The sequence below is a fragment of the Emys orbicularis genome, chromosome 11, assembly GCF_028017835.1.
Source record: "Emys orbicularis isolate rEmyOrb1 chromosome 11, rEmyOrb1.hap1, whole genome shotgun sequence".
Taxonomy (NCBI): Eukaryota; Metazoa; Chordata; order Testudines; family Emydidae; genus Emys; species Emys orbicularis.
This window is the reverse complement of record NC_088693.1, coordinates 51,561,188-51,588,764: the sequence shown is the minus strand read 5'-3', so window position 1 is coordinate 51,588,764 and position 27,577 is coordinate 51,561,188. Positions and strand designations below refer to the sequence as shown.

The window sequence follows — 27,577 nt, the reverse complement described above, 5'->3', positions numbered from 1 at the left end:
GGGGACCCTGCATACCCGCTAATGCCCTGGCTCATGAAGCCCTACACTGGCGCACTGGACTCAGGGAAAGAACTATTCAACTACCGGCTCAGCAAGTGCAGAATGGTGGTGGAGTGTGCTTTTGGCCGTCTCAAGGGCAGATGGAGAAGCCTACTCACTCGCTGTGATCTCAGCGAGACCAATATCCCCATTGTGATAGCTGCTTGCTGTGTGCTCCACAATTTGTGTGAGAGCAAGGGGGAGACCTATATGTCGGGGTGGGAGGTTGAGGCAAATAGCCTGGCTTCTGATTACGTCCAGCCAGACAGCAGGGCGATTAGAAGATCACAGCGGGACGCACTGTGCATCAGGGAGGCTTTGAAAGCCAGGTTCCTGACTGAACAGGGTCTCCAGTGACTTTTTACTTTGTGGACACAGATGCTGAACCTGCCCCCGTTTCTTTACCCAGTTACTGTTGACTATCCTTCCAAGTTACATACCCCCTTCCCCACCTTCCCAACAAATAAAATCTGTTCTGTTCTGTTAATGAACAAGGTTCTCTTTTTTACTGTTTTCGCGGGAATGTTTTAAACCGGGGACGCAGACTGTGGCGGGGGGCGGGCTTACTGTTTTGATGCAAATGATGCTTCTAAAGTCCGGGAATGACAGGCTCCGCAGTGCTGCATTGGTTGTTTCAACGCAGCCTGCCAGCAGTCCTGGGCGGGACTGGATGTATGTGTCGGCCAAGTGACTTTCTGGCAGGGGGCGGAGGGTAACAGATCCCCTGCTGCGTGGCTCTGTGATCCAGGATAAGGACCGCGGCATAGGATCTCTAACTGCCCTCCCCCGACACAAAGTCACAGATCAACCCCCTTGCACCCCAGAACAAGAAAACCGCCTCCCAGACTGACCAGGGTAACTGGTGACTGTGCTGTGTATGTGTCCTGATGCTGTACCTGCCCCCGCCTCTGTAGCCTGCTACAGGTGACTGTCCTGTCCAAGTAACAAACCCCTTCCCCCCCTTCAGACAGAATCACCTCCAAAAGACACTCTCGGAAACAGTACTTAACAGAAACCGATGTTTTATTACGAACCGCACATGAAAAGGGGGGGGGGGGGAAGGAAACTTGGACATGGGCTAGTGTGAGATGGGTAGGAAAGGACTTTTCAAACTTTGGAACGAGAGCCTTCCATTGCTGCAGCAGTGTGCAGTGGCCGACTGACAGTTTTAACGGCCCTTGCCGCCCCTCCTTCTTTGTACTTTTGGTGAGGGGGGTGTGGGACTTGGTGGCGGGGGAGGGCGGTTAGAGATAGACAGCAGCAGTGCTCTGTCCTCCTGCCTCCGGTCTTGCAGAACATCCACTAGGCGCCGGAGCGTCTCCGTTTGCTCCCTCATTAGTCCAAGCAGGGTTTGAGTAGCCTGCTGGTCCTCCTGGCGCCACCTCTCCTCCCGTTCCATGACTGCTCTGTGCATTTGTGACAAGTTCTCCCTCCACTGTGTCGTCTGGGCTGCCTGCTCTCGTGAGCACTCCATAAGTTCATAAAACATGTCTTCACGAGTTTTTCTCTTCCTTCTTCTAATCTGCGCTAGCCTCTGGGAGTGTGATGCCAGGCTGGGTTGGGAGACAGTCGCAGATGTGTCTGTTGGAATGGGAAAAAGGGAGTAAATTCCTGAGACAGATAAATGAAGTTGCTAACAAAGAGCATAGTCTTTCTCTGTGAACAACACCATGCACTGCACCTTTCACATGCGCACTCAGGACAAGGTCGAATTTTCGGCCCTCGCCTTATGTGTCTGGGGTCCTGCAGTTGCGATCAGAGAAGCGTTGCAGGACACCTCTACTTCTGCTGCGGGAAAACATGGTAAGCCGTAGACTTGTGGCAGCTTAAACATGTAATAGTAGCACTGGGCTCCTTTCGCACTGAATGCAAGGCCACTCTCTGCTGGCAGCAATCAGGGAAGCATGAGCTCTGCCCCTGTCCCACCACCTCGCGGCTGTCCCCGGGAAAGATCCCTGTATGCTGCCCCTCTGCCGCCTCCACCGCGTGGCTGTAAAGCAGTCCAAATACTAACATTCCCCTCCCTAATTTAAAGCAGGGCGTCATGTGTGACATAACCCTCATGAGGATCTCGGAGACCGAGAGGGGAAGGATGCTGCGTGAATGCATGCAGAGGCCTGGGCCATATGCCGCCATGCTGTGCCGCGCACTGATCCCCGACTACCTCATGGACTCATGGCGTGGGAACGTGTGCTACCACGGGGGACCAAACAAGATTGCCCTGCCGTTGAACCTCGTGCGCATGCTGGAGCGGTACCTCCAGGAGAGCTATGCGGAGCTATCCCAGGAGGACTGTCTGTCCATTCCCGGGCACATTGACCGCCTTTTCCTTTAAGTTGAGCATAACGGACTACAGAGTGGAGGGGCCGTGTTGTGGACTAATCATGAATATCCGGACAGTACTTGATTTTCTATACATAGTTAGTAGAAAAAAGTTTACTAAGCCAACTAAATCATGAACAACAAATTACTGATATAGTTATTATTCCTGTTTTGTTATAAATAAAAGTTTCTATGTTTAACTGAGTGACTGAAAAGCCCATTCTTAACAATATAAATATTCCACTTATGTTAAAATGAAATGTTTAGATGTTTAAAGCACTCACTGCTTGATCCTTCCCCTGATTCGGTGTCCGGGGTAAGGGCTGTGGACGGTTGGTAGGGGATCTCGGTAAGGGTGATGAAGAGCTCCTGGCTGTCGTTGAAATCAGCGGTGCAAGCGCTGTCGACTGCCTCGTCCTCATCTCCTTCCTCATCTTCCCCGTCACCTAACATTTCCGAGGAGGAACCGGCCGTGGACAATATCCCATCCTCGGAGTCCACGGTCACTGGTGGGGTAGTGGTGGCGGCCGCACCTAGGATGGAATGCAGTGCCTCGTAGAAACGTGATGTGTGGGGCTGGGATCCGGAGCGTCGGTTTGCCTCTTTGGTTTTTTGGTAGCCTTGTCTCAGCTCCTTGATTTTCACGCGGCACTGCGTTGCATCCCGGCTGTATCCTCTCTCTGCCATGGCTTTAGAGATCTTCTCATAGATCTTTGCATTCCTTCTTTTGGAGCGCAGCTCTGAAAGCACGGACTCATCGCCCCACACAGCGATGAGATCCAAGACCTCCCGATCAGTCCATGCTGGGGCCCTCTTTCTATTAGATTGCACGGCCAACTCTGCTGGAGAGCTCTGCATCGTTGCTAGTGCTGCTGAGCTCTCCACGCTGTCCAAACAGAAAATGAGATTCAAAGTGGCCAGACAGGAAAAGGAATTCAAATTTTCCCGGGGCTTTTCCTGTGTGGCTGGTCAGAGCATCCGAGCTCAGACTGCTGTCCAGAGCGTCAACAGAGTGGTGCACTGTGGGATAGCTCCCGGAGCTATTACCGTCGATTTCCATCCACACCTAGCCTAATTCGATATTGCCATTTCGAATTTAGCGCTACTCCTCTCGTTTTCGAGGATTACAGAAGTCGAATTTAAAAGAGCTCTATTTCGAACTAAGTAGCTTCCTGGTGTGGACGGGTGCAGGGTTAATTCGATGTAACGGCGCTAAATTCGATATAAGCTCCTAGTGTAGACCAGGCCTCAGACACTGGCTACTACCAGAATCAGGATGTTAGAGATAATGGAAGAGTTTGGATTAGTATTGCAAATCCCATATTCCTAACACTGTTTTAGCTTTTAAAAGCAGCTTCTCAGTGGCAAGCTTCATAAGTGACCATCACATCCCACATAGGAAAAATTCTCTCATTCTTTTTGCTCCTAGCAGCAGTTCAGAGCTTAGTTCTTCTCCCACTAAAGTCAATGGCAAAACTTCCACTAACTTCAGTGGGTAGAGAATCAGATGATTAAAGAAAAATTTGAGCAAGTGACTGTTTTAGGGATATGGTTAATTTAATTCTTCCCTACAAGCCACAGAGCACCTCTGTGGCTGGTGCTTAAGACAATCTACTTGTTTGGATGCTGGGGAGTGCTGAGATTTCTGAATCAGTGGGGATTTGGGTAGCATGAAATACTTCTCAGAATTCATCATCTGATGCAGTTTTTTATACATAGTTATGGGGATTGGGATACCTTCTGGACTTAAGGGGCTTTGTTTTTTTTTGTTTTTTTTTTAATTGTATTTTAAAAAACAGAACAACCTGTTCAAATTCCTAGAGTCTGGGAAAAGTTATTTTTGTGTAGAGCAATGAAAAAAAATAGGAGATGGAGGAGAGAAGGATTGGGGAACTACATGGTGGTGGATGCTCAGCTGCTAACCAACCCCTCCCACAACACACCCAGAATGACAGCCTCTTGGGAAGTCCCTGTAAAAGTGGGCTTCATGCAACTCAGGTGCTGTACACCTCCTGCCTGATTATCCTAAAAACTGGACTTACTCAGCCAGCAGAACTGTGACAGCTCAAGAGGGTGGGGGCATCCCAGCAAACGCACAGATAAGGCCAGGATTTTGCCTCTAAAAACACATGAGAATGACAAGATAGTTATATTTTATTGAAAGTAATGGAGAGTAATTGTTAAAAAAAAAAATGCAGTGACAGTCTGTGCGATCTTATATACCTCTGCAACCCCACTGACCACAAAACAGCTGAATGGGATATAAGTTAGCACAGTGAATCTGCTGGCCCTTGGAAAAAAGTTGCCCAAAATGTGCCTTGGTATTTGGCAAAAGAAGGTTGGTGATAGTAAGTGCTCTGAGATGTGTATAATGGCACAGAGAGAACACACAACATGTGCCAAGTGTTTAAAGAATAAATCAAAAATCTACCAAAGTAAGATGGCAATTATACAGGGTCATTGTCTCTGTCTACAAGAAAATATAATTTTAATAAGTTGCAAAAATTGATGTATTTTACGAAAGACAGCAACATATTTAAATTGAAAAACAGAGTGGAAAAATTAGTAATATCAAAATGAGTAATTCAGAAAGCAGTACATATCTGCACACAGTAAACATCATAATTAGCAATACAACCTTTAGCCAGGATGGTGTTCTTGGCAAGCCAAAAATCATTTTCCATCCTGTTTTTTAATAAATGATGTGGATGTAATTTTTCACAGAATGGAAACTACATGGCTTAGAGGTCAGGTGCAAACTCTGGAAACTTACTTCTTTTTCTCCTCTCTGCTCAGTTTCTCCCATAGTCCTTCAATTTTCAGCATCAAGTCCTCCATGTTGGCCTTTGGATTATCAGTTAATAATCTAGAACGATATTCTTGGGTGAACAGGGCAACTGCTGACATGGGTTTCCGGATTATTTGATTACTAATTAAATCATAGGCCATGATCTGTCCTGCTTTATCATTAACCACATTCGTTTTTTTAATATTTTGATTTGCACTCTGCTGATCATGATTTTGTTCATCAGTATTTTCATTTGCCTTATGATTTGTTATTCCTCCTACTTCAGGTATCAAAATCTTTACAGGTTCCAGGTTCTCTCCTGTAGCATTTTTAAGTGCATTCCCCTTGCTCCAATTATCAGCAGAGATTTCAGATACATACTCAGGGACTGTATTTGCCTCATTTTTTTCCACTTCATTAGTGTGACTGGCTCTCAAAGGATGCTCACTTCTGTTTTTAGATTGAGTGTCCATGTGAGTACTGCCATCTAGGGTTAATGTTACACTATATCCATTCTGGCTGTCCTCACATGATAAATTATTTATGGAACTGTCCTGAGATATAGCACTCACAGTCACATCAGTGCCAGAAACTTCTTTTCTATTGAGGAGACCATGAGTATTATCACTAGAAAATCTTTGATGCTTTAAGCAGACCTCTGTGTTTTTTCCTGCTTGACCATTTTGTACATCATTACTGAATGAAAAGGATGAAGTATGTGCATGTGGATCACTGTTTCCAAATGGTTCCGTTTTATTAACAAGCACATCTGTTTGTTCTGTTTCATTAACAACCATGTCCACTGAGGTAACATCTGTTTTATTAGTTTCACAAGAAACTGTACCAGGTAGTAGCCCATACAGCGATGTCAATACATTTTCAACAGCAGATAAGACAGATTCCTGAAAAGAAAACTCATAAGCATTAGGACAAATTGTCAATGAAAATGTACTTGACAGTTGTTGACACAATACAATAGCAATAAAACACAATTCTATTCACTGTATTTTTTGAGTTAATTTAGATTGATTGTATTATAAAGCATTAGTAGTTCATACATTCGCATTAAAATATGCCAAACATTCACTAATCAGTGAGATCCTTTAGCCTTAAATCTTTCACTATAAATACTTTTGCTCCACTGATAAATTTTAATACCACAAAACAGATGTACTGCTTTCTTTATGACCTAGTACTCGTATGTTGTTTCTTTAGAACAGTATTAGCGTATCTATTCTCACTCAGTATACACTAACTGGAGTTAGAAACACACTATCAGGGTGGAATGGACTAACAACCAAGTCAAGTTAGCATCACAATTTTAGTGAGAGTGTTCATTCATAGAATGGTTCAAAGACTGTTTTTATATGAATGGTAGAAAATTTTAAAAACAAACAAAAAGAAAATACTTCTTTAGAGTAAAAGGAGAGTTTTAAACAAATTTATGTGAAAATAATCTGCTTATGTTTATTTTCACACAAATTATATTGAAATATCATTTATCCTGTGATTCTAACCCACAAAACCAAGAAAATGCATTGTTAAGAGAGGTGGCAACATATTAGTCTAGACTGTGCCACCCTTAGGGCTTGTCTCCCATAATCCACGCTATGGGGGTATGATTTCTAAAGCATACTAATGTGCTGTGCGTTAATTGGGCTGTTTCAAACAGCACTACATTAAAGCGTGCTAGGGAACCTTTAATGTGAATCTAGTACTATGCAACACAGTGCACTTTAGAAATCATACCCCTGTAGTTCATATTATCCCATTGTGTAGAGAAGCCCTTATCTATCTTGAGCAGTGTAAGCAAACCCACTGATTTCCATGGTACTACTCATGATCTAAGGTACTATTCAGTGATAGGAAGTGTATCACAATCGGTCTCTATGCGATCTCTGATACAAGACTCAATGGGCCAAGTTTCAATCTCAGTCATGAATATTACATCCTGTAGCCTCCATGATGTCAAAGGGCATGCCACACACACACAATGGCAAAATTTGGCCCTAAACAGAAACAACTCAAGTTTTTAATATTAATGTTGTATTTAAATCCCCCACTTAATGTAAGTAACTATAAAATTATGAAAAGAATTGTGTAAAAAGGACATAAATCATATTTCTGTTTACAGACCAGTCATTATAAAGCCATTTGAAGATGAAAAGTGCTATTGTGATATAAGTACTATGCATGACTGATTTAAGCAGCTCTGTGAAGACAGAAATGAACTTATGACTTAAAATAATTGATGTTATAAAGTATATAGCAGCGGGAATATACTGCCAACACCTGATCAGGATGGTGATGGTGATTGTGAAATGCTCAGGGAGATTAGAGAGATACAGAGACCCAAACCACAATAATAATAGGGGATTACAACTATTCTCATATTGACTGGGTATATGGCTCCTGAAGAAAGGTTGCACAAACAAAATTTCTAGACACAATAAATGACTGCTTCTTGGAGCAGCTTGACCTGGAAACCACAAGAGGAGAGGCAATTCTTGATTTAGTCCTAAGTGGAACACAGGATTTGGTCCAAAAGGTGAATATAACTGAATTCTTTCAGTAACAACAACCATAATGTAATTAAACTGCATGAAGACTATTTAAAAACACCACAATAGAGGCTCAAACTAAATGTATACTCAATATAAACAAGCAAACAAACAAACAAGAGGACAAAAAAAAAGCTACCATGGCTAACTAGCAGAGTAAGAGATGTGGTTAGAGGTAAAAAAGCAACCTTTAAAAATGGAAGTCAAATCCTAGTGAAGAAAAATAGAAAGGAACATAAATTCTGGCAAGTCAAGTGTAAAAATATAATAAGGCAGGACAAGAAAGAATTTGAAGAGCAACTAGCTAACCACACAAAAGATGACAGAAAAAAAAATTAAGTACATCAGAAGGAGGAAGCCTATGAAACAGTCAGAGGGGCCACTGGATGATCAAGATGCTATAAGGCAGAACTCAAGGAAGACAAGGCAGCTGCAGAGAAGCTAAATGAATTCTTTGCATCAGTCTTCACTGCAAAGGATATGGGGGAGATCCCCACACTCAAGTCATTCTTTTTAGGTGTCAAACCTGAGGAACTGTCCCAGACTGAGGTGTCAATAGAGAAGGTTTTGGAACAAACTGGTAAGTTGAACAGTAATAAATCAACAGGACCAGATGCTATTCACCCAAGAGTTCTGCAGGAACTCATATATGAAATTGCAGAACTATTAACTGTGGTATGTAACCTATCACTTAAATCAGTCTCTGCACCAGATGACTGAAGGATAGCTAATGTAATGCCTATTTTTAAAAACTCTCTAGAGGCAATCATGCAATTACAGGCCAATAGGCCTAACTTCAGTACAGTGAAAACTGGTTGAGACTATAGTAAAGAACAAAATTATCAGACCCATAGATGAACACGATATGTTGGGGAAGAGTAAACAAGGCTTTTGTAAAGGTATATCATGCCTCACCAATCTATCAGAATTCTTTGAGGGAGTCAGCGTGCACGTAGACAAGAGTGATCCAGTCGATTCAGTGTAGTAGAATTTTCAGAAAGCCTTTGACAAGGTCACCCAACAAAGACTCTTACACAAACTAAGCAGTCACGGGATAAGAGGGAAGGTCCCCATGGTTAAAATATATGAAATGTCAGTAAACAGGGGTCAGAAAAAGGGGTAAACAGTGAGGTGGCAAAATTTGCAGATAATACAAAACTTCTCAAGATAGTTAAGTCCCAGGAAGACTATGAAGAGCTACAAAAGGTTCTCTCAAAACTGGGTGACTGGGCAACAAAATGGCAGATGAAATTTAATGTTGATAAATGCAAAGTAATGCACACTGGAAAACATAATCCCACCTATGCATATAAAATGATGGGGTCTAAATTAGCTGTTATCACTCAAAAAAGAGATCTTGGAGTTACTGTGGATAGTTCTCTGAAAACATCTGCTCAATGTGCAGCAGCAGTCAAAAAAGCAAACAGAACATTAGGAACCATTAGGAAAGGGGTAGATAATAAAGCAGAAAATATCACAATGCTACTATATAAAGCCATGATACACCCACATATCCAATTTTGTGTGAAGTTCTGGTTGCCCCATCTCAAAAAAGGTGTGTTAGAATTGGAAAAGATACAGAGAAGGGCAACAAAAATGATTAGGGGTATGGAATAGCTTCCATATGGGAAGAGATTAAAAAAACTGGGACAGTTCAGGTTAGAAAAGGAGATGATTAAAGGGGGATATGATAGCGGTCTATAAAATCATGAATAATATGAAGAAAACGAATAGGGAAGTATTATTTACCCCTTCACACAATGCAAGTATTAGGGGTCTCACAATGAAATTAATAGGCAACAGGTTTAAAAAACAAACATAAGGAAGTACTTCTTCACACAACACATAGTCAACCTGTGGAACTCTTTGCTAGGGGATGTTGTGAAGGCCAGTAGTATAACTAAGTTAAAAAAGAATTAGATAAGTTCATGGAGGATAGATCCATCAATGGTTATCAGAAAAGATGGTCAGGGATAAAACTCCATGCTTTGGGTGTCCCTAAATCTCCACCTGCCAGAACCTGGGACAGAATGGCAGGAGACAGATCACTCTGTTCATTTCCTCTGAAGCATCTGGGCCTAGACACTGTCCGAGGTAGGATACTGGGCTAGATGGACCATGATCTAACTCAGTATAGATGTTCTCAGGATATTAGGCTCTGAAGGGAGCATGGCTGAGACAGGGGCTAGTATGACAGTACACAAATGATCTTTAAAATCAAATAAATGGTTACTCATTTGATTCAATAATTTTCAAATAGTCATGTTACAAGGGCAGCCTATCATATATGAACTACTAAAGCCTCATTCCTGTAAAGGCTAATGTATGTGCTTAATTTCAAGCACCTGATTAGTCACAGTGAAGCCAATGAGTTATGCATGAGCCTAAAATTAAACGTGGTAAGTCTGTGTAAGATCAGGGCCTAAGCAAGCAAATACCAATTTAAAAATAAATTAAAATATAAATTACCTTATTATGAAGTAAAACTTGAGTTTTATCAGGTGTTAAATTAACATCCACAGCGGAGGCAGGTACAGTAATATTAATAAAGAAAACAGGGTACGAACGAGAAGAATCTTTATGTGATTTCAGATTATAGTACCGTCGAACCAGCTACAGATAAATGCAACAAAGGAAAGTCAGTAAAAGTAATAAAATAGACCCAAAAGGTACAGAAGCAAAATACTACACTATACAAACAGTTTTTAAATTGTATTTTGTCAAATTAAAGAAGATGCTAAAACAAAGAAGTTAAAAATGTCCTTTTGGGGAGATCTGCACACCAGAAAAATCCTCAGTAGGGCATTTGCACGTGGTTTCCACTGCCTTTGTGCCACATAAGTCCCAGAAAATCTGCTCCAAAGTATTAATTGTGGCTCCATGAACTTTCTGAACTAATATATTTAGCCCACTTGATATATTTGGAGAAAAAGATAATGTATGGTTCTATTCAATGCCCAAAGTGGGCAGGAGATCCAGCACTTTTTTCTAGGACAACTGAACACCATTATCTCTGAATTTTTAAAAAATGAAAATATATGTATATGTTGTAATATTTTGAAATAAATATTGTTTCCTTTGAGGAAAGAAAAAGGATGAATGAGAAGGTGGCATTCCTACCATGTCCACCAATGTCAAACTCACCCTCTTCCTCAGATCAGGATTCATTTGCAATTTAAATAATAGAGATAAGCTCTCTCTGGAACCCTGGCTGTGCCTAAGATTTTCTCCAGGTCTCCCTCCCCGCCCCCCCCCCCCGTCTCCTCCCCTCCACCCCCCCCCCAGTCTTCTCACTTCTCTTATCTCCTGATGGAGTTAAAACGTCTCATCTGCCACCAACAGACTACAGAACTATTCAGCAGTTATTTTCAGGGTTTTATCTCCTGCTAACAGGGTGGGTGAATAGTAGTATTTGGGGGGGGAGGGGGGAAATCAAGCAAGAATTATGTAATAGAACAGAAAAGAAAAAGAAAAAAAAAGTTAAGGATAAGGGTGAACTGCAGAACAGATCTTTTTAAATCCTGCAGTTGTAATATACCCACATCACCCTCAAGTTCTGCTCTCAGCAACAAACTGAACTACAGTTGTATGATATATACAGGCCCGTCGATGGGGGGCGGGGGGAGGGCACAAGGGGGCAATTGCCCAGGGGCCTGGGCAATTTAAAAGGGCCCAGGGGCCCCCGGCCGCCACTGCAGGGCGCCTAGGCGTGCGAGACTGCTCCGGGCCCCGTGCTTTGGGGGGCCCTGCGGGCCGGTGTGGGTGGTCCTGGAAGTGACGTATTTGTCACTTCCGCCTTGGGCCCACCCCCGTAAGGTCGGCCCTGGGGGCCAGAATTTCTGTTGGCTGGCCTGGAGATATATCACTTTTTTCTTCCTTCTTAGGATAATAAAGTGTGAAACTAAAATCTCAGTCTTACATATTGTAGTTCAGGTACAACAATGATTATTTCAGCATAACTTGGAAAGATTTTTTTCTGACAGGAAATATCGGGACGCGGGGGGAAGGAGCAAAAAAAAAAAAAAAAGCTGTTTTGCAGGTGCCGGGGGAATTAGCACATGTGGCACGTCCCGCCGCCCGGCGGGGAAGGAGCCGCTGGAGCGAGAGGGGCGGGGGTCCGGACCCCAGCAGTGGTGGGGGAGAGCGGCTCAGGGCCGCGTGAGTGGGCACGTAAAGTTTATCGGCTGGGGGGGGACCCCGGCCGGCTCCTTGGCCTGCCCTATAGGGGGGTAGCGTCCCCACCCCGCGCCAGCATGTTCCGCCGGCCGCTGCAGGCCAGGTAAGGAGCCGAGTTCCCCCACCCCCTCGTCCTGGCTCCTCAGCTGAGCGGCATTCCTCCTTCCTCCCAGCCTTGCAGCTGGAATGCCGGCGCAAGCCTGGAGGGAGGGGGTGGTGGCAGGTTTCCAGTTCCTGGAGCTGGTGAGTAGGGGCACCGGGCGGGCAAAGGGGGCTGGCAAGGGGGCTGCTCCCCCAGGAGGACGATGGGGGGGCTCAGCTGAGGAGCCAGGACGAGGGGGGAGGGGCCGACTCGGCTCCTTACCTGGCCTGCGGCGGCCGGCGCAACATGCTGGCGCGGGGCGGGGACGCTACCCCCCTACAGGGGCGAGGAGCCGGCCGGGGTCCCCCCCAAGCCAATAAACTTTACATGGCCACTCGTGCGGCCCCGAGCTGCTCTCCCCCGCCGCTGCCGGGGTCCGGAGCCCTCCTGTCGCCCTCCTGGGGGAGCAGCTCCCTTGCCAGCCCCCCTTGCCCGCCTGGTGCCCGTACTCACCAGCTCCAGGAACTGGAAGCCGGCCACCACCCTCTCCCTCCATTACAGCAGCAAGCCTGGGAGGGAGGAGGAATGCCACATGCTTGGGGAAGAGGCGGGGCCAGGGCGGGGATTTGGGGAGGGAGCCAAGGGGGGAGGAGGGGGCGGAGTCGGGGTGGGGGTGGGGGGTGAGAGCCCTTGATGGAGGGCAAAATTGCTTGTTTGTCCAGTGTCCCGACTGCACATCGGTCGGGACGCGGGACAAACAAGCAAATATTGTGACAGTCCCGATAAAATCGGGACGTCTGGTCACCCTATTCACTTGTAACCCAAAGCTGTGTAAATAAAGCTTTTGTTATAAAATCTTGGTCAGGGAAGGGGAGGAATGCCACTGCCCCATTCTACCTCAGAAGACAGCTCAAAATAAGGCACAAAAGTATTATTATTATTGTTGTTTATATGTATTACAGTAGAACCCAGACCAGACACCCCAATCAGGGATGGGTAAACATTATTCTGGGCACTACACAAACATGAAGTTTCTATCCCAACAGGCTTAAAGTCTAAATAAGATGGGAAGCAGGGCCTGTGGGATACAGGAGGCAGAGGACTGGTCTGACTTGACTCTTCTTAGAGCTTGTCAACCTGATTTCAGGTTGTGTTGAAGAAAGTTTCATATAACTTTGGGTCCCAAGTGAGAATTATTTGATTTTCTCCATCACAAAAAAAAAGGGGCTTTGATGTAGTCTTTAATTTTGTCCCCACAATCAACTGTAGTGCAAATAATAGTGTTTAGATCCCTAAAGTACCCCATTTGTGTATGTATTTAGACTTTCAAAAGCTAACATTTGCACCTTCAATTAATTTACACCAGCTATCAATTGTGGGCAGAAAGTTAGAAACCTCTCTTTATTCTATTGAATTAGAAGTTGGGGTATGGTACCTTTAATATTTCCTTTTGATGTACTGGCCGATTGTTTATATAGATGAAACTCCTTTCTGAACTTGAAAGACTTGTCAAAGAATTGTCTGATTCAGGTTTTGGAAGAAATCCAGAGAGAAATACCTATAATTGTAAAACAAGTACAATGATCAATCAGAGAAGTCTCCCCACACATTTTATTTGTAAAGAAAACAGATAACTCAAATTAATTAGCTCAAGATTCAAATAATCCAAACGTGCATTGCCTTTCAAAATTATCAGAGAAATCAATAAAAGAATTATTTAAAAAGAGCTGAAATAGTTTATGTTTTGCCTCTATTCCTGTTGAATTTATTGAGAAATCCTAGGCCCAGATCCTGTGCTACACCAGAGCGCTACTCAGTGCAGCAGAGGGGGTGTTGACTGGGGCCTACAGAAGTGTCTTTACACCATCTTTGCTCTCTCCCTTTCTAATCCTTGGAGCAGTTTCAAGGGTTATTCTGCAACAAGGAACTGTCGAAGCATGATACCACCTTTGTGTTCGTCTGATACCTATGGTTGCCAGTTTGACCCCTGTACATTTTAGAGGCATCATTTCAATGACTGTTCCATAGGCAGGAATTGCTCTAGACACACCCTCTCCTGCTCTTGTCCACCCTCTACACTGGAGGAAACCAGGTGAGCATAACATAAAGCAGGCTGCGTCAGTTCTCTGCTGGCCAGGGATTCCCCCACATTAGGACACCTCTGAAGTGGTTTTGTGTGGCCAGCAGCGCAAAGCAGCTTTAACAGAGGCCAGCATCTAGTCCCCCAAGTCAGTCTTACAAACTTATGAATATTCAATTCACTTTGCTGCATAGTTTTAAAGTGATGTCAAATTTACGAAGTTTAAACAAGAAATCCTTGAGGCATTCTGATGTCTGTCTGAGTCATACGGATGTGTTCTTTTATGTGTTCTAGTCTCATTTCAAGATGCCAGCACCCCTTCACCCCTATCATCTCTAAGTCATCAGTTCAATTCAAGACAGACTCAACGCACATTAATGTTGCTACCATGATACCTATACAGTAGCCTGTGTGAAACTGGTCTCCAGTCCAGTTCCAAATAGACATCATCCACATTGCAAAAGCTTCTACAACAACTGGCATGCTAGTTGGCAGGTTCAGCAGAGAGGCCAGGGAATGAATGGACATGGGGATTAAGCCACTAGCTCACTTCCTAGGGTTAGGGCTGAGGCACACTTGCAGGCAGAGTGGGGAAACTTGATCTGCAATTGCCTCTCCTATACCTCTTCTACCTGTAATGTGGGTGAAATAGTCAAACATGGATGCCTAAAGTTAGGCACCTAAAATCAAAGTGGCCTGATTTCAAAGATGCTGAGCACCCATGACTCTCACTGACTTCAATAAGAGCTTTGTCAGGATACTGATATTGAACCAAAGCCCATTGGTTCCCTAGAGAGCACACCTAACCTCTGTGCCATGGGGGGTGTGCTGAACCATCACCCCTGGTCAACACTAGTCACTGTCAGGATGCCAGTATTGAACTCAGACCCATCACACCCTTAGGCAACATCCCTAGAAGCTACACCACAACAGTGCACTATATTGCTGGCTCTGGTCTGCCTTTAGCCCACTTCAGCCACTGGCATTACAAGCTGTGAGTGCTCAGCACTTTTGAAAATCAGGCCAGTTTGATTTAGGTGCCTAACTTTTGGAACCAAGACTGAAAATTTTGTCACAGCCTTTTTATTTACTTAAATCAAAGCTAATAAACATATGAAACAGAACAGATAATCCTTTGGCTTCAGTGTAACCCTTTGTGATTCCTGGTTAGCCACTTCACTTCAGCAAGCTATTCATTCCCCTAGCCCTGCAATGAACATTCTGTGCCAAAGCTGGAGTGTTCTGGTCAGCAACGGTTATACACATAACTAAATGCCATTGGTCAAGTTAAAGGGGTGTCAACTGTCTGTTGGACCATTATCAGGAAAAACAACTAGCTGCTCTCTTATATTTTATTCTGCAACTCTATCATAGACAATCTAAATGTCACTCTGTTTTATGTTTCAGCTTCTTTTTAAAATTTTAAATACTAGACACAAGTTAAGTCACTTCAAACAATAACTTTGCTAAACAAATGGACAACATTAAAACACAACTGGAAGGCTCTAAAATCAGGCAGTTAAGAAGTTGCCATATTCAGACTTAGTTGACTGTTACTAACTGTTTAAAACTATTTGGGAAGTCAGCATGCACTGTAACAGAGTTAATGAGTGAAGATTTCTAAAACTGGATTGCACTGGTAAAATTGTTATCTATTAAATAATCACACTTATAATACAAAGTTTTAGAAAAAATAGATAAGCAAGGAATCTTGATTTTAAGTTAAACCAGTTGTTTAAAAGTATCAGAGGGGTAGCCTTGTTAGTCTGGATCTGTAAAAGCAGCAAAGAGTCCTGTGGCACCTTATAGACTAACAGACGTATTGGAGCATGAGCTTTCGTGGGTGAATACATGCATCCGACGAAGTGGGTATTCACCCACGAAAGCTCATGCTCCTATAAGGTGCCACAGGACTCTTTGCTGCTTTTACAGTTGTTTAAAGTGACTTATGATTATTATAGGTGGGGTTTGTAGCCCCACTTCCCATTATATGACCCTTTTTTCAAGTTGCTTACAACTTTGCAAAACTTTAGCTGTTTGGGTTGAAATTTTCCATGCGTTGTATCTGACTTTTGGGGGAACATTTCACCTAAAATGGTTCAGCTCATTCAGAGATGAGAGGTAGGGAAAAACATATTTTTAAAAAATTATGGTGATCTCTTTCTTTAAGAAGCTCTAGCAACCCCATGCTTTGTGACTTTAAATTTGATGGGTGGAGTGGGTCTTTGTGTCAGGGATGTGCCTTTTGCAACCTCCAAATTTGGTCAAGTTAGAAGACTTTGGGGAAAAAATCAGTTTGGACATGCTCAGTAGAGATTTGCTAGATCACAGCTTAATTCCCCAAAGATTCTGTCCACACTGGGCATCCTCCAGGTAAGGGCTGAGGAGGACTTTCCTTGCAACTGCAGTTCCCAACTGTTCTGGGTCATGCTGGGTCCAGATCCAGATCCAGTACCTGGACTGAGAGCAGGGAGCCTGCCTCTCCTGTGCTCTTAATACCCTGCTGACATCCAGGCAGCCATTGAAGTGGAAGGTGCCCGATGCAAAGACAGAGGGCACAAGAGCTGGACCTGGTGGGGGAGGGAACGCGGTAGAATGGGGCAAGGAACCTGGTGACAGGAGACTGAGGCTGGTGGGAGAAAGAGAAACTGGGAGTTGATGGAGGAGACTGGGAACTAGTAAGGTGGGGAGGAGGTGATGGGGATAAGGAGAATGAGAACACAAGAAGCCATGGTGCAGAAGAAGAACTGGGGCAGGCTGGCAGAGATTGGAACAAAGAGCTTGGTGGAATATTGAGACTGAACAAGAGGCCCAGTGAGGGAGACTGGGAGCCCGTGGGGAATGTGAGCATGGGGATGCCTGGATTCGGGGTGGGCAGCACAGATCAGATGAGGAAATGGGAGAGGGGAACTAGGAATGGCTGGGTAAGGAGACTAGGACTGGGAGTCCAGAAGAGGAGACTAGGACTTGCTGGGCAATGAGACAGACTGGGATGAGTGGAGACAACAGGTTGGTAAGGAGAATGGAAATGGGACAAGGAGATGGAGCAGGGACAAGACAAGACTGGGACAAGGACAGGGACAGGTTGGAGGGAAAGGCAGAAGAATCTGTACCTACTAGAGCACACTTTCCTTCAGAGTCTGAAATGGAGCCCAAGAGTCCAGAGTCTCACAATTCCTCTAATGTAAGTAAACATATGTAAAACTCTCGGGCAAAGCTTATCATCCCCCTTTAGTGCTGGTCCACAGAGGATCTCAACCTACTACTACTATCGGTTACTCTCTTAGCTCAAGTGGGAGGGGACGGTGAAGTGGATCCAAAGGTTCCAACCCTGCTGATGACCCATGTGGCTCTCAATATGATGCCACATGATAGAATCATAGAAATGTAGGGCTGGAAGGGACCTTGACAAGTCATCGAGGCAGGACCAAGTAAACCTAGATCATCCCTGTCAGGTGTTTGTCCAACCTGTTTTTAAAACCTCCAATGATGGGCAATGCACAATCTCAATTGGAAGGCTATTCCAGAACGTAACTACCCTTATAGCTAGAAAGTTTTTCCTAATATCTAACCTAAAGCTCCGTTGCTGCAAATTAAGCTCATTACTTCTTGTCCTACCTTCAGTGGACATGGAGAATAATTGATCAACATCCTCTTTATAACGGCCCTTTACGTATACGAAGACTTATCAGATTCTCCCCCCCCCCCCCGGTCTTCTTTTCTCAAGACTAAATATGCCCTTTTCTCACAGTCAGGTTTTCTAATTTTTTTTATCATTTTTGTTGCTCTCCACTGGACTCTCTCCAAGTTGTCCACATCTTTCCTAAAACGTAGTGCCCAGAACTGGACACAGTATGGCAGCTGAGGCCTCACCAGTGCTGAATACAGCAGGACAATTACCTCCCAAGTCTTACATACAACGCTCCTGTTAATACACCCTAGAATATTAGCCTTTTTTACAACTGCATCACATTGTTGACTCATATTCAATTTATGATCCATTATAACCCCCAGATCCTCTCTGGCAATACTACCACTTAGCCAGTTATTCCAAATTTTGTAGCTGTACATTTGATTTGTCCTTCTCAAGTGTAATATTTTGCACTTGTCTTTATTGAATTTCATCTTGTTGAATTCAGACCAATTCTCCAATTTCTCAAATTTTTTTGAATTCTAATCCTATCCTCCCAAGTGCTTTCAATTCCTCCTAGCCTGGTGTCATACACAAATTTTATAAGCATACTCTCCATTCCATTATCCAAATCATTAATGAAAATACAGAATAGCGTCAGACTCAGGACAGACCTTTGCAAGACCCCACTATATATGCCCTCCCAGTTGATGAGTACTCTTTGAGTCTGGTCTTTCAACCAGGTGTGCACCTACCTTATAGTAATTTCATCTCTAGACCATATTTCCCTAGTTTGTTTATGAGAATGTCCTGTGGAACTGTCTCAAAAGCCTTACTAAAAATCAAGATATATCACATCTACTACTTCCCCCTTATTCACTAGGTCAGCAACCCTGTCAAAAAAGGAAATTTGTTCTTCACAAATTCACGCTGGCTATTCCTCATAACCTTATTATCCGGCAGGTGTTCACAAACTGATTGTTTAATAATTTGTTCCAGTATCTTTCCAGGTATCGAAGTTAGGCTGATTGGTCTATAATTTCCTGGGTCCTCTTTGTTTCCCTTTTTAAAGATAGGTACTATGTTTGCCCTTCTCCAGTCTCAAGGACTTCATCCATCCTCCAGGAGTTCTTAGAGATAATTGCTAGCAGTTCCAAGATTGCTTCAGCCATTCCTTAAGTACTCTAGAATGAATGTCATCAGGCCCTGCCGACTTGAATACATCTAACTTATCTAAATATTCTTTAACCTGTTCTTTCCCTATCTTGACTTGCATTCCTTCATGGAGAATTTGTTTTTTCATTTTGCTTTTTAAACAATCTAGGAAATTATACACCCACATCCACACAGTTAAAAGAATGTTAAGTTTGCAAAATGAAGCACTCAAAAGATAGGAAATGCCAGAATTAAGGTTGTCTGTGCAACCTTAATTCTGCCTGTGTGAGTGTGTGTATATGTATTATGGTACAGTCTTCAATTACATGATCAAATGATATTTTTCCAAAAAGATGTTTGCCTCATTCAGTGCTCAGGTCAGATGAATCAGGATGGGGATGAATCAGAGTTGTATAATAAAGGAGCCTTGTCTGTGGGATTCTGCTTTATTTGTTACAAAAAGTTGGGAGGTGTGTACTGAATGAGGCAGGTAACTGCAGGAAGAGAAAGGACAGTCTCAGAGATAAGGCAGCTGAATTCTGCCCAGCAGAACTAAATTCTATCCCTGCCTCTGCTACAGAGTCCCTATGTGATGTTAGGCAAGTCACTTAAACCAAACTAATCAAAGGTGGTCGCTAATTGTGTGTTCCTCATTTTCTGGGTGCCTGAATTAAGACCCTAGGGTATGATCTGTAGAAGTTCTGAGCAGTCATGGAAGACGGGAGACATTCCAGAAGACTGGAAAAGGGCAAATATAGTGCCCATCTATAAAAAGGGAAATAAAGACAACCCAGGGAATTACAGACCAGTCAGGTTAACTTCTGTACCTGGAAAGATAATGGAGCAAATAATTAAGCAATCAATTTGCAAACACCTAGAAGATAATAAGGTGATAAATAACAGGATTTGTCATCATGTCAAACCAACCTGATAGCTTTCTTTGACAGGGTAACAAGCCTTGTGGATGGGGGGAAGCAGTAGATGTGGTATATCTTGACTTTAGTAAGGCTTTTGATAATGTCTCGCATGACCTTCTCATAAACAAACTAGGGAAATACAACCTAGATGGAGCTACTATAAGGTGAGTGCATAACTGGTTGGAAAATCGTTCCCAGAGAGTAGTTATCAGTGGTTCGCAGTCATGCTGGAAGGGCATAACGAGTGGGGTCCCACAGGGATTGGTTCTGGGTCCGGTTCTGTTCAATATCTTTATCAATGATTTAGATAACGGCATAGAGAGTACACTTATAAAGTCTGCGGACGATACCAAGTTGGGAGGGGTTGCAAGTGCTTTGGAAGATAGGATTAAAATTCAAAATGATCTGGACAAACTGGAGAAATGGTCTGAAGTAAATAGGATGAAATTCAATAAGGACAAATGCAAAGTACTCCACTTAGGAAGGAACAATCAGTTGTACACATACAAAATGGGAAATGACTGCCTAGGAAGGAGTACTGCGGAAAGGGATCTGGGGGTCATAGTGGATCACAAGCTAAATATGAGTCAACAGTGTAACACTGTTACAAAAAAAGCAAACATCACTCTGGGATGTATTAGCAGGAGTATTGTAAGCAAGACATGAGAAGTAATTCTTCTGCTCTACTCTGCACTGATTAGGCCTCAACTGTAGTATTCTTCCAGTTGTGGCACCACATTTCAGGAAAGATGTGGACAAATTTGAGGAAGTCCAGAGAAGAGCAACAAAAATGATTGAAGGTCTAGAAAACATGAGCTATGAGGGAAGACTGAAAAAACTGGGTTTGTTTAGTCTAGAGAAGAGACGACTGAGGGAGGACATGATAACAGTTTTCAAGTACATAAAAGGTTGTTACAAGGAGGAGGGAGAAAAAATTTTCTTCTTAACCTCTGAGGATAGGACAAGAAGCAATTGGCTTAAATTGCAGCCAGGGCGGTTTAGATTGGACATTAGGAAAAACTTCCTAACTGTCAGAGTGGGTAAGCACTGGAATAAATTGCCTAGGGAGGTGGTGGAATCTCCATCATTGGGGATTTTTAAGTGCAGTTGGACAAACACCTGTCAAGTATGGTCTAGATCAGGGGTCTCAAACACGCGGCCTGCGGGGTGATTTTCTGCGGCCTGCAAGCCCCTCGCAGCCCCCCTGCCCTCCCCCAGTTTTTACCAGAGCAGCGGCCGGACGTGCACCAGGAGCAGGGCAGGCTCCCTGCCTGCCCTGCCCTGCGCCACTCCAGGAAGAGGCTGGAACGTGGGGAAGAGGGGGCTGAGGGGCTGTGTGTTTCTGTTGCTTGAGGCAGCGCCCCCAGCAGCTCCAATTGGCCGGGAACGGGGATCCGCGGCCAATGGTAGCTGCTGGAGGCGATGCCTCAAGCAACAGAAACACACAGCCCCTCCGCCCCCCCTTCCCCACGTTCCAGCCTCTTGCGGGGGCAGGGCAGACAGGCAGGGAGCCTGCCCTGCCCCCGGTACGTGCCGGGCCAAATCCTGCCCCCCGAACACCTCCTGCAGCTGAACCCCCTGCCCTGAGCCCCCTGCCGCACCCTGCACCCCGACCCCCTGCCATACCCTGCACCCCTCCTGCACCCCGACCCCCTGCCTCACCCCTCACCCCTCACCCCTCCTGCACTCTGACCCCCTGCTGCACCCTGCACCCCGACCCCCTGCCCTGAACCCCCTGCCTCACCCCGCACGCCTCCTGCACCCTGACCCCCTGCCCTGAACCCCCTGCCACACCCTGCACCCCAACCCCCTGTCCTGCACCCCCTGCCACACCCCACACTCCTCTTGCACCCCAACCCACTGGCCTGATCCCCCTGCCGCACCCTGCACCCCTCTTGCACCCCAACCCCCTGCCCTGAGCCCCCTGCTGCACCCTGCACCCTGACCCCTTGCTGTACCCCTCACCCCTCCTGCACCCCACACCTCAACTCCCTGCCCTGAGCCCCCACCACACCCCCACACCCCTCCTGCACCCCCTGGGGGCAGGGAGGGGGCAGAGTTGGGGTGGGGATTTCGGGGAAGGGGTTGGAATAGGGGCAGGGAAGGGGTTGGAATAGGGGCAGGGAAGGGGTGGGAAGAGGCGGGGCAGGGGCGGGGCCTCATGGAAGGGGTGGAGTGGGGGCAGGGCCGAGGGCGGCAGGGGTGGGGGGAGGTGTCAGTAATGCGGCCCTCGGGCCAATGTACTAGTCCTCATGTGGCCCTCATGGTCATTTGAGTTTGAGACCCCTGGTCTAGATAATACTTAGTCCTGCCTTGAGTGCAGAGGACTGGACTAGATGACCTCTCTAGGTCCCTTCCAGTTCTATGATTCATAGATGCAATGGAAGCTGTGCTTTGAACACATAATGTACTATGTAATGCTAAATATTCTGGAAAATCAGATCCTGAGTATTTCAAATTGGGCACCCAAAATTAGTGGATACTTTTGACCTTAATGTCTCTATGCCTCAGTTCCCCATCTGCAAAATGGGAATAGTAATATCCCCACACCTCCTGGGGTGTTGCAAAAATAAATAAATTAATATTCCTGAAGCAAATAGTATAGCGATGAGCATCATAGAAAGCCAATGAGGAAATTAACAACTCAACCTTTAGACCAGGGTTTGAATAGCGTAAAATATAAAAGGCATAGGGCCACCCACTGAACAATAAGGAGAAAACAAAATATTGAATAGCTGTTCCTTAAATGAGCATCATCCATTCTATGCACTGAATGAGGCAGCAGTCTTGTGGAAAAGTCAGCATGTGATCATGTAATTAAAGCCTGTATTAAAATGCACACGCACAAGGGAACTGAATTAAGGTTGCACAGGCAACCTTAATTCTGGCATTTCCCAACTTCTAGGAAGCCTGAGCTTGGGCTCTCTTGCTCCTCCAACTTCTAACCAAGGCATATGCAATACCTCACTAATCTACCAGCTAGTGGTTTGAGGATTTGTCTGCTTAGGTGAACTCACATAACTTCCACTTTCCCCTTCATTCCATTCCATTCCATTCCCTACTTATTGCCTCAGATTCCTCCCACAAAATGCTGAATGCCCACCACATACAACAAATATTGCGTTTGCCAGTCAGAGTGGTTTCTTTGTAGTCCTGTTCCTATGCCAGCTGTTAGAGGAGAGCTCAAAATCTAAAGCAGTTTCATTTTCCTACTTCAGTGTATATGAGGGTTCGCATAAGCTCAGTTTAAGCGTGACATCTGAATGAACAAACTAATAAAACAATATTCTTATGGACATGCTAAACAACCATTTTACTAGATAGATTATGCTTCAATACTCTTTATGCTAGTCTAGTCAGCCTTTATAGCTGCAAGATAAAGAACAAAATTAACAATTACTAGACAACAGAGGAGCGAGTCACTTCTTTAAGTGATATCTAAAACTAAATAGAGGATTTCTGAGTTAAAATATACCTCTGAAAATATTAGTAAGGTATCTCCTGCAAAGGAAGCAGCAATTGCAAAGCTCCCATTAACGTCAATATGAGCACAGTAAGATCAATGCAGAGCACTTCTGAAAATCGTACCCGTTAACTCCTTTAAATTTAGATTTAGGGGAAATTTTGCACATCTTCCTTTAAAAATAATTGTTGTTGTTTTTGTACAGATACCTCTAACTGCCCTTTTACAAATGTAGAGGACGTTTTGTATTGTAAGATCATGAGATGCCATGGTGATGATAATGATATGAAAGTATAGATAACTAAACAGGCCACCCACCTGCACATAGGCCATGTATCCTACACTAGAGAGTACACAGTAATCAGTAATTCTGCATTTGTCACAACTATTTTTGCTGCCATTTGATCACTGCCACATGAGTCTTGATTTGATGATTCTTGGAGAGCACTTTCAATCATCAAACCAATTAATTTTAGGGACTGAGCAGTAAAGGAATTAAATCAATTTTAGAAGCCTTTTCTTTTTAAATGCTGGGTTTGTTCTTTGTTGGTGGGTTTTTCATGGGGGCTGGGAGAAGAACGTTTAAAAATTTACCTCAGGATCTTCACAGCGATGTTGAAAAGGTACCATGCTGCCCATAACGGCAGTTCCCAGAACTGACATAAAGGACATTTTGTGATCTGACACCCTGGTCTTTTGCCAAATAACTGCCTGAAACAAAATGGCACAGAGTCAAATTTTTGACATTATATTTAAGTTTGTTGAACTCAAGTCATCTGCAACATTTCATGACTGAAAACATATATACACAACTGCACACTTATACAGGACATGTAACGTTCTATACTTTGATCCTCTTGCATTCATAGCTTTAGTATGAACATACACGTGACAGTACTTTATGATATATCATCTCATAAAATCTTACTCCTAGTTTAAATAACGAACAAGAAAATGAAGGATTCTGTTCCCACATATATATTGATCCTGGATGTAACTTTAACTTACAAGGATTTCTGCAAGAATTAAAATTTGTGCAATTGCTGAAAAGTAATCAGCAAAAGAATATATTATGGATCCACTCCGCCCTCACATACATTCATGTAGTCAGTGGCTTTGTATGGCTGTAACTGTATCAGATTGGGGGTCCTAAAAATGCATCTTGTATATTCTTCATACTGGCTGGCATCATAATATAGGAGTTGTGATGCTCATAGTACCATGGCCAAAGTATAAATCACTGGCCTGGGAATCATTAGGTTAGATTTCTGTTCCTAGACTCAGTGTCTAACTATCACTCTTTCTGCCTTAGCTTCTTTATTTGTGTAAAGAAGGAAATTATGCTTGCTTACTCACACCTCTGTAAAGTGCTATACAATTGAGAACAATAAAAAAAGACTATACTATTAATTATACACCTTGCTATGTTGGTGCAAGCCCCTAGATAGACAAGTTACACTGGATTTCAGATCCCAGAGAAGACAAGGTCCAAGACAGAAGTACAGACTTAGCTTTGAACCTCTTAGCTTTTGTCATTTTGTGCCAATGTTAACATACAACCTTGCATTTTAGTTAATCCCCTCTTTTGGGGCAAGTTAGAAGAAAAAATGGGTGGTATGTATTAAGTGCTTTTATTTATTTATTATTTTAAACTGCTCCTAGATACCTATGAGATTTAACATGAAAAATGCTGAGGACTGCTGCTCCTGTTACCATCTATATTGTTCAGACACATATTCAGGTATACAGGAGTTTAAGATACAGGTATGTCTACATGAATTTAGTTTTAGGCAACCTGGGGTGTAAATCTACCCCACACTAGCCCACCGTACACTAGCCATGTGGACCATGCTATGGCACAGTTCCCTAGTGTGTTTTAATCTACTCCTGTTTCAAAGTGGGAGAGATCAAAGCACACTAGAGAACTTTTAGTGCACAGCAGCAGGATCTATACAGACACTTAGCATGCAGCAAGCTAGTCTTTTTGGCAGGGCCCTTACCCTTCTTTTTGCCCTGGCCTTTTCCGCCGGCTGGATGGGCTCCCCCAGAATCAGAGGGGGCGAGGGACATGGCAGCAGCGGAGGTCACCCCGTTGCCCACCGCTGCCGGCGCCCCAGCGGGGGAGGTAGCAGGTGGTTCGACAGCGGCGGTAGAGGTAGAGGCTGGGGGGGGGGGTGACGGGGGATCAGGTGGAGGAGGGGCAGCGGGGTCTGCCTGAGGGGTCCCACCCACCTTGTCCCCTGCCATAATGGGGGAGGGGGGGACGACAAACACCGGTGGGGTAGATTTACATCCCAGCTTGCCACAAACTAAGTGTTTGTGTAAACAAATCCACAGATGAATGACTTGACAAACTACAATAGCTTGAGCTCCCTCAACCATTACAGTCTCTCAGCAAATATCTGTTACAGATATTATTGACATACCTTAGTTGAGGTTTTCAAAGTAAACTAGAGGATTTAGCCACACAACTCACGTTGAAATTAATGGGAATGGTCTGACTAAATCCCCTCTCCTAGTAAGCACTAAAAATCTTTATAATTATACATAGACTTTAACCAGTGCTTCATGTTGACTATAGGAATCAAATAGCTGCATCTAAGTGTATTTTAGTGTGCAACATTCCCCAAGGGCTTCAGCACCTAAGCACAACAGGATAAATTAAGATAAAAAATGTTAGATTTAACCTGAAATTCGTTTGCATTACAATGCTGAATTTAAAGTGTCCTAATATGTGCAAGGAATCCAAGAAATACAAAGTGAGTTCATAGTATTCAAGTACCGGATGTGATTTACAAATATGATAACTGAGCAAAAAATATACCTACAACCTCAAGAAATACAATACAGAGCCTTAAAATCCCACCTGTCCTCCAAGTTATTTCATAACCTTGCAGGGTGCATTCCATTGAAGAACATTGAGTTCCTATAAAAATGATACTCGCTTTCTGCACAACAGGTGGAATGTTCAGGCTGCAGGACTGCAGATATAGGAGACTACAATTGCTCCCCAATCTTTATTTCTTCTAATTACACATCAAACACATTGAGCACTGTTTGTACTGCTGGACTTGCTACTTGAGTCTAACTCACTTAGAGTATAAGAATATAGTCATAGGGCCACTGTGACCATCACCTTCTCCTTCCACTGCAAGCTTGAAAAGCCCGGAATTTAGTGGTTCTGGTTCACTGGTGGTGGACAGCAGGATGAGAAGAGCCACATTTCTAGGAGTTCCATAGGAGCTCCACTGAGGTTCCCACTGTGCTGCTGAATGGTGAGCACAGTAGACGGAGGGGCAACTGCTGCCTTGAGGATTTAGCAGCAGCTCTGAAGTGGTATTGCTGATGCTTCATAGAGTGAGTAGTGGGGGAAGGAAATTCTTCCTCCCTGTACCTCTTTCTACTCCCTGCCCCATAAACATCCTCAAAGCAGTGAGGAAAGAATTTTCCCTTTAGAGTTCCTCTTTAAAAAAACATATTTGTTACTGCTTCTATTTTGAGTTATAGCTACATTTTAAGTGATCAAAAGTGCCAAACGATTTATCTTTACTAGATATTCTATTTCAAATGCGTGTGACCAAACTGAGAAAGATGCTTGTGACACAACTAATATAAACATCACACTGTTTATTTTAGCTTGTATTAACGTGATGCCACAGGTACAAATATAAATCCTAGCTGTTGATTAATGCAAGGATGTCATTACACTGCCTGACCTGCTGAATGGCTGAAAAAAGTTCATTTTAATAAACTGCCTTAAGAAAGCTATGGAACATAAGAACGTACTAAATGCAAACTCTGTAAAAGAGGAAATTGCTAATAATTTGGGGGCACATTTTTACTGATCAATTATTTCTTAAATATCAGGATTAAAAGCTGTAGGCAAAACTCCTGAATCTAGTTACTAGAACACGTTAGCTCAAAGTTCTTACATTGCAGAGGTCAGCCAACTAGTTAAACGTGCATATCGGGTAACCACACAACAGATTGGTTTAGATTCATTTTCAGAACTGGCTGCACACTATGAAACAACACGGCATGATACTTTAAAAATAACTGGTAATCTAAAGAATACATTATAAATTCATTGACTTCACCAACAGGTTTTGAAAAAGAAGAAGAATCAAAGCTGTTAAGAAGAAATGCTACTTATATTTATTTATTTTTGAAAGTGTCAGTACTTCCCAGTGAGTTTCCTGCAACAGTTGATTTTTATAACCTTGGTTTACAACCTGAAATTGTGCTAAAAATATATATACACACACCCCCTTATATTTTCTAGGTCACATAAGCCTGGTGTCTGTGATGAGCCAAGTAAGAATCTGACTCTAGTCAGTATGATGACACTGCAAAAACACCCTAA

The 27,577-nt window shown here is 43.7% G+C and overlaps 1 protein-coding gene across 1 annotated transcript in view; it reads right to left on the bottom strand.

Annotated features, from left to right (window-relative positions):
* The window catches only part of PMS1 (PMS1 homolog 1, mismatch repair system component), a 91,258-nt gene that overhangs the window by 20,868 nt on the left and 42,813 nt on the right, over positions 1-27,577 (bottom strand). The window contains exons 6-9 of the mRNA XM_065413260.1: positions 23,809-23,925; positions 13,404-13,526; positions 10,180-10,323; positions 5,135-6,051 (exon numbers count right to left, since the gene is read on the bottom strand). Coding sequence (XP_065269332.1) covers positions 5,135-6,051; positions 10,180-10,323; positions 13,404-13,526; positions 23,809-23,925 — 1,301 coding nt within the window. The remainder of the gene's footprint in view (positions 1-5,134; positions 6,052-10,179; positions 10,324-13,403; positions 13,527-23,808; positions 23,926-27,577) is intronic.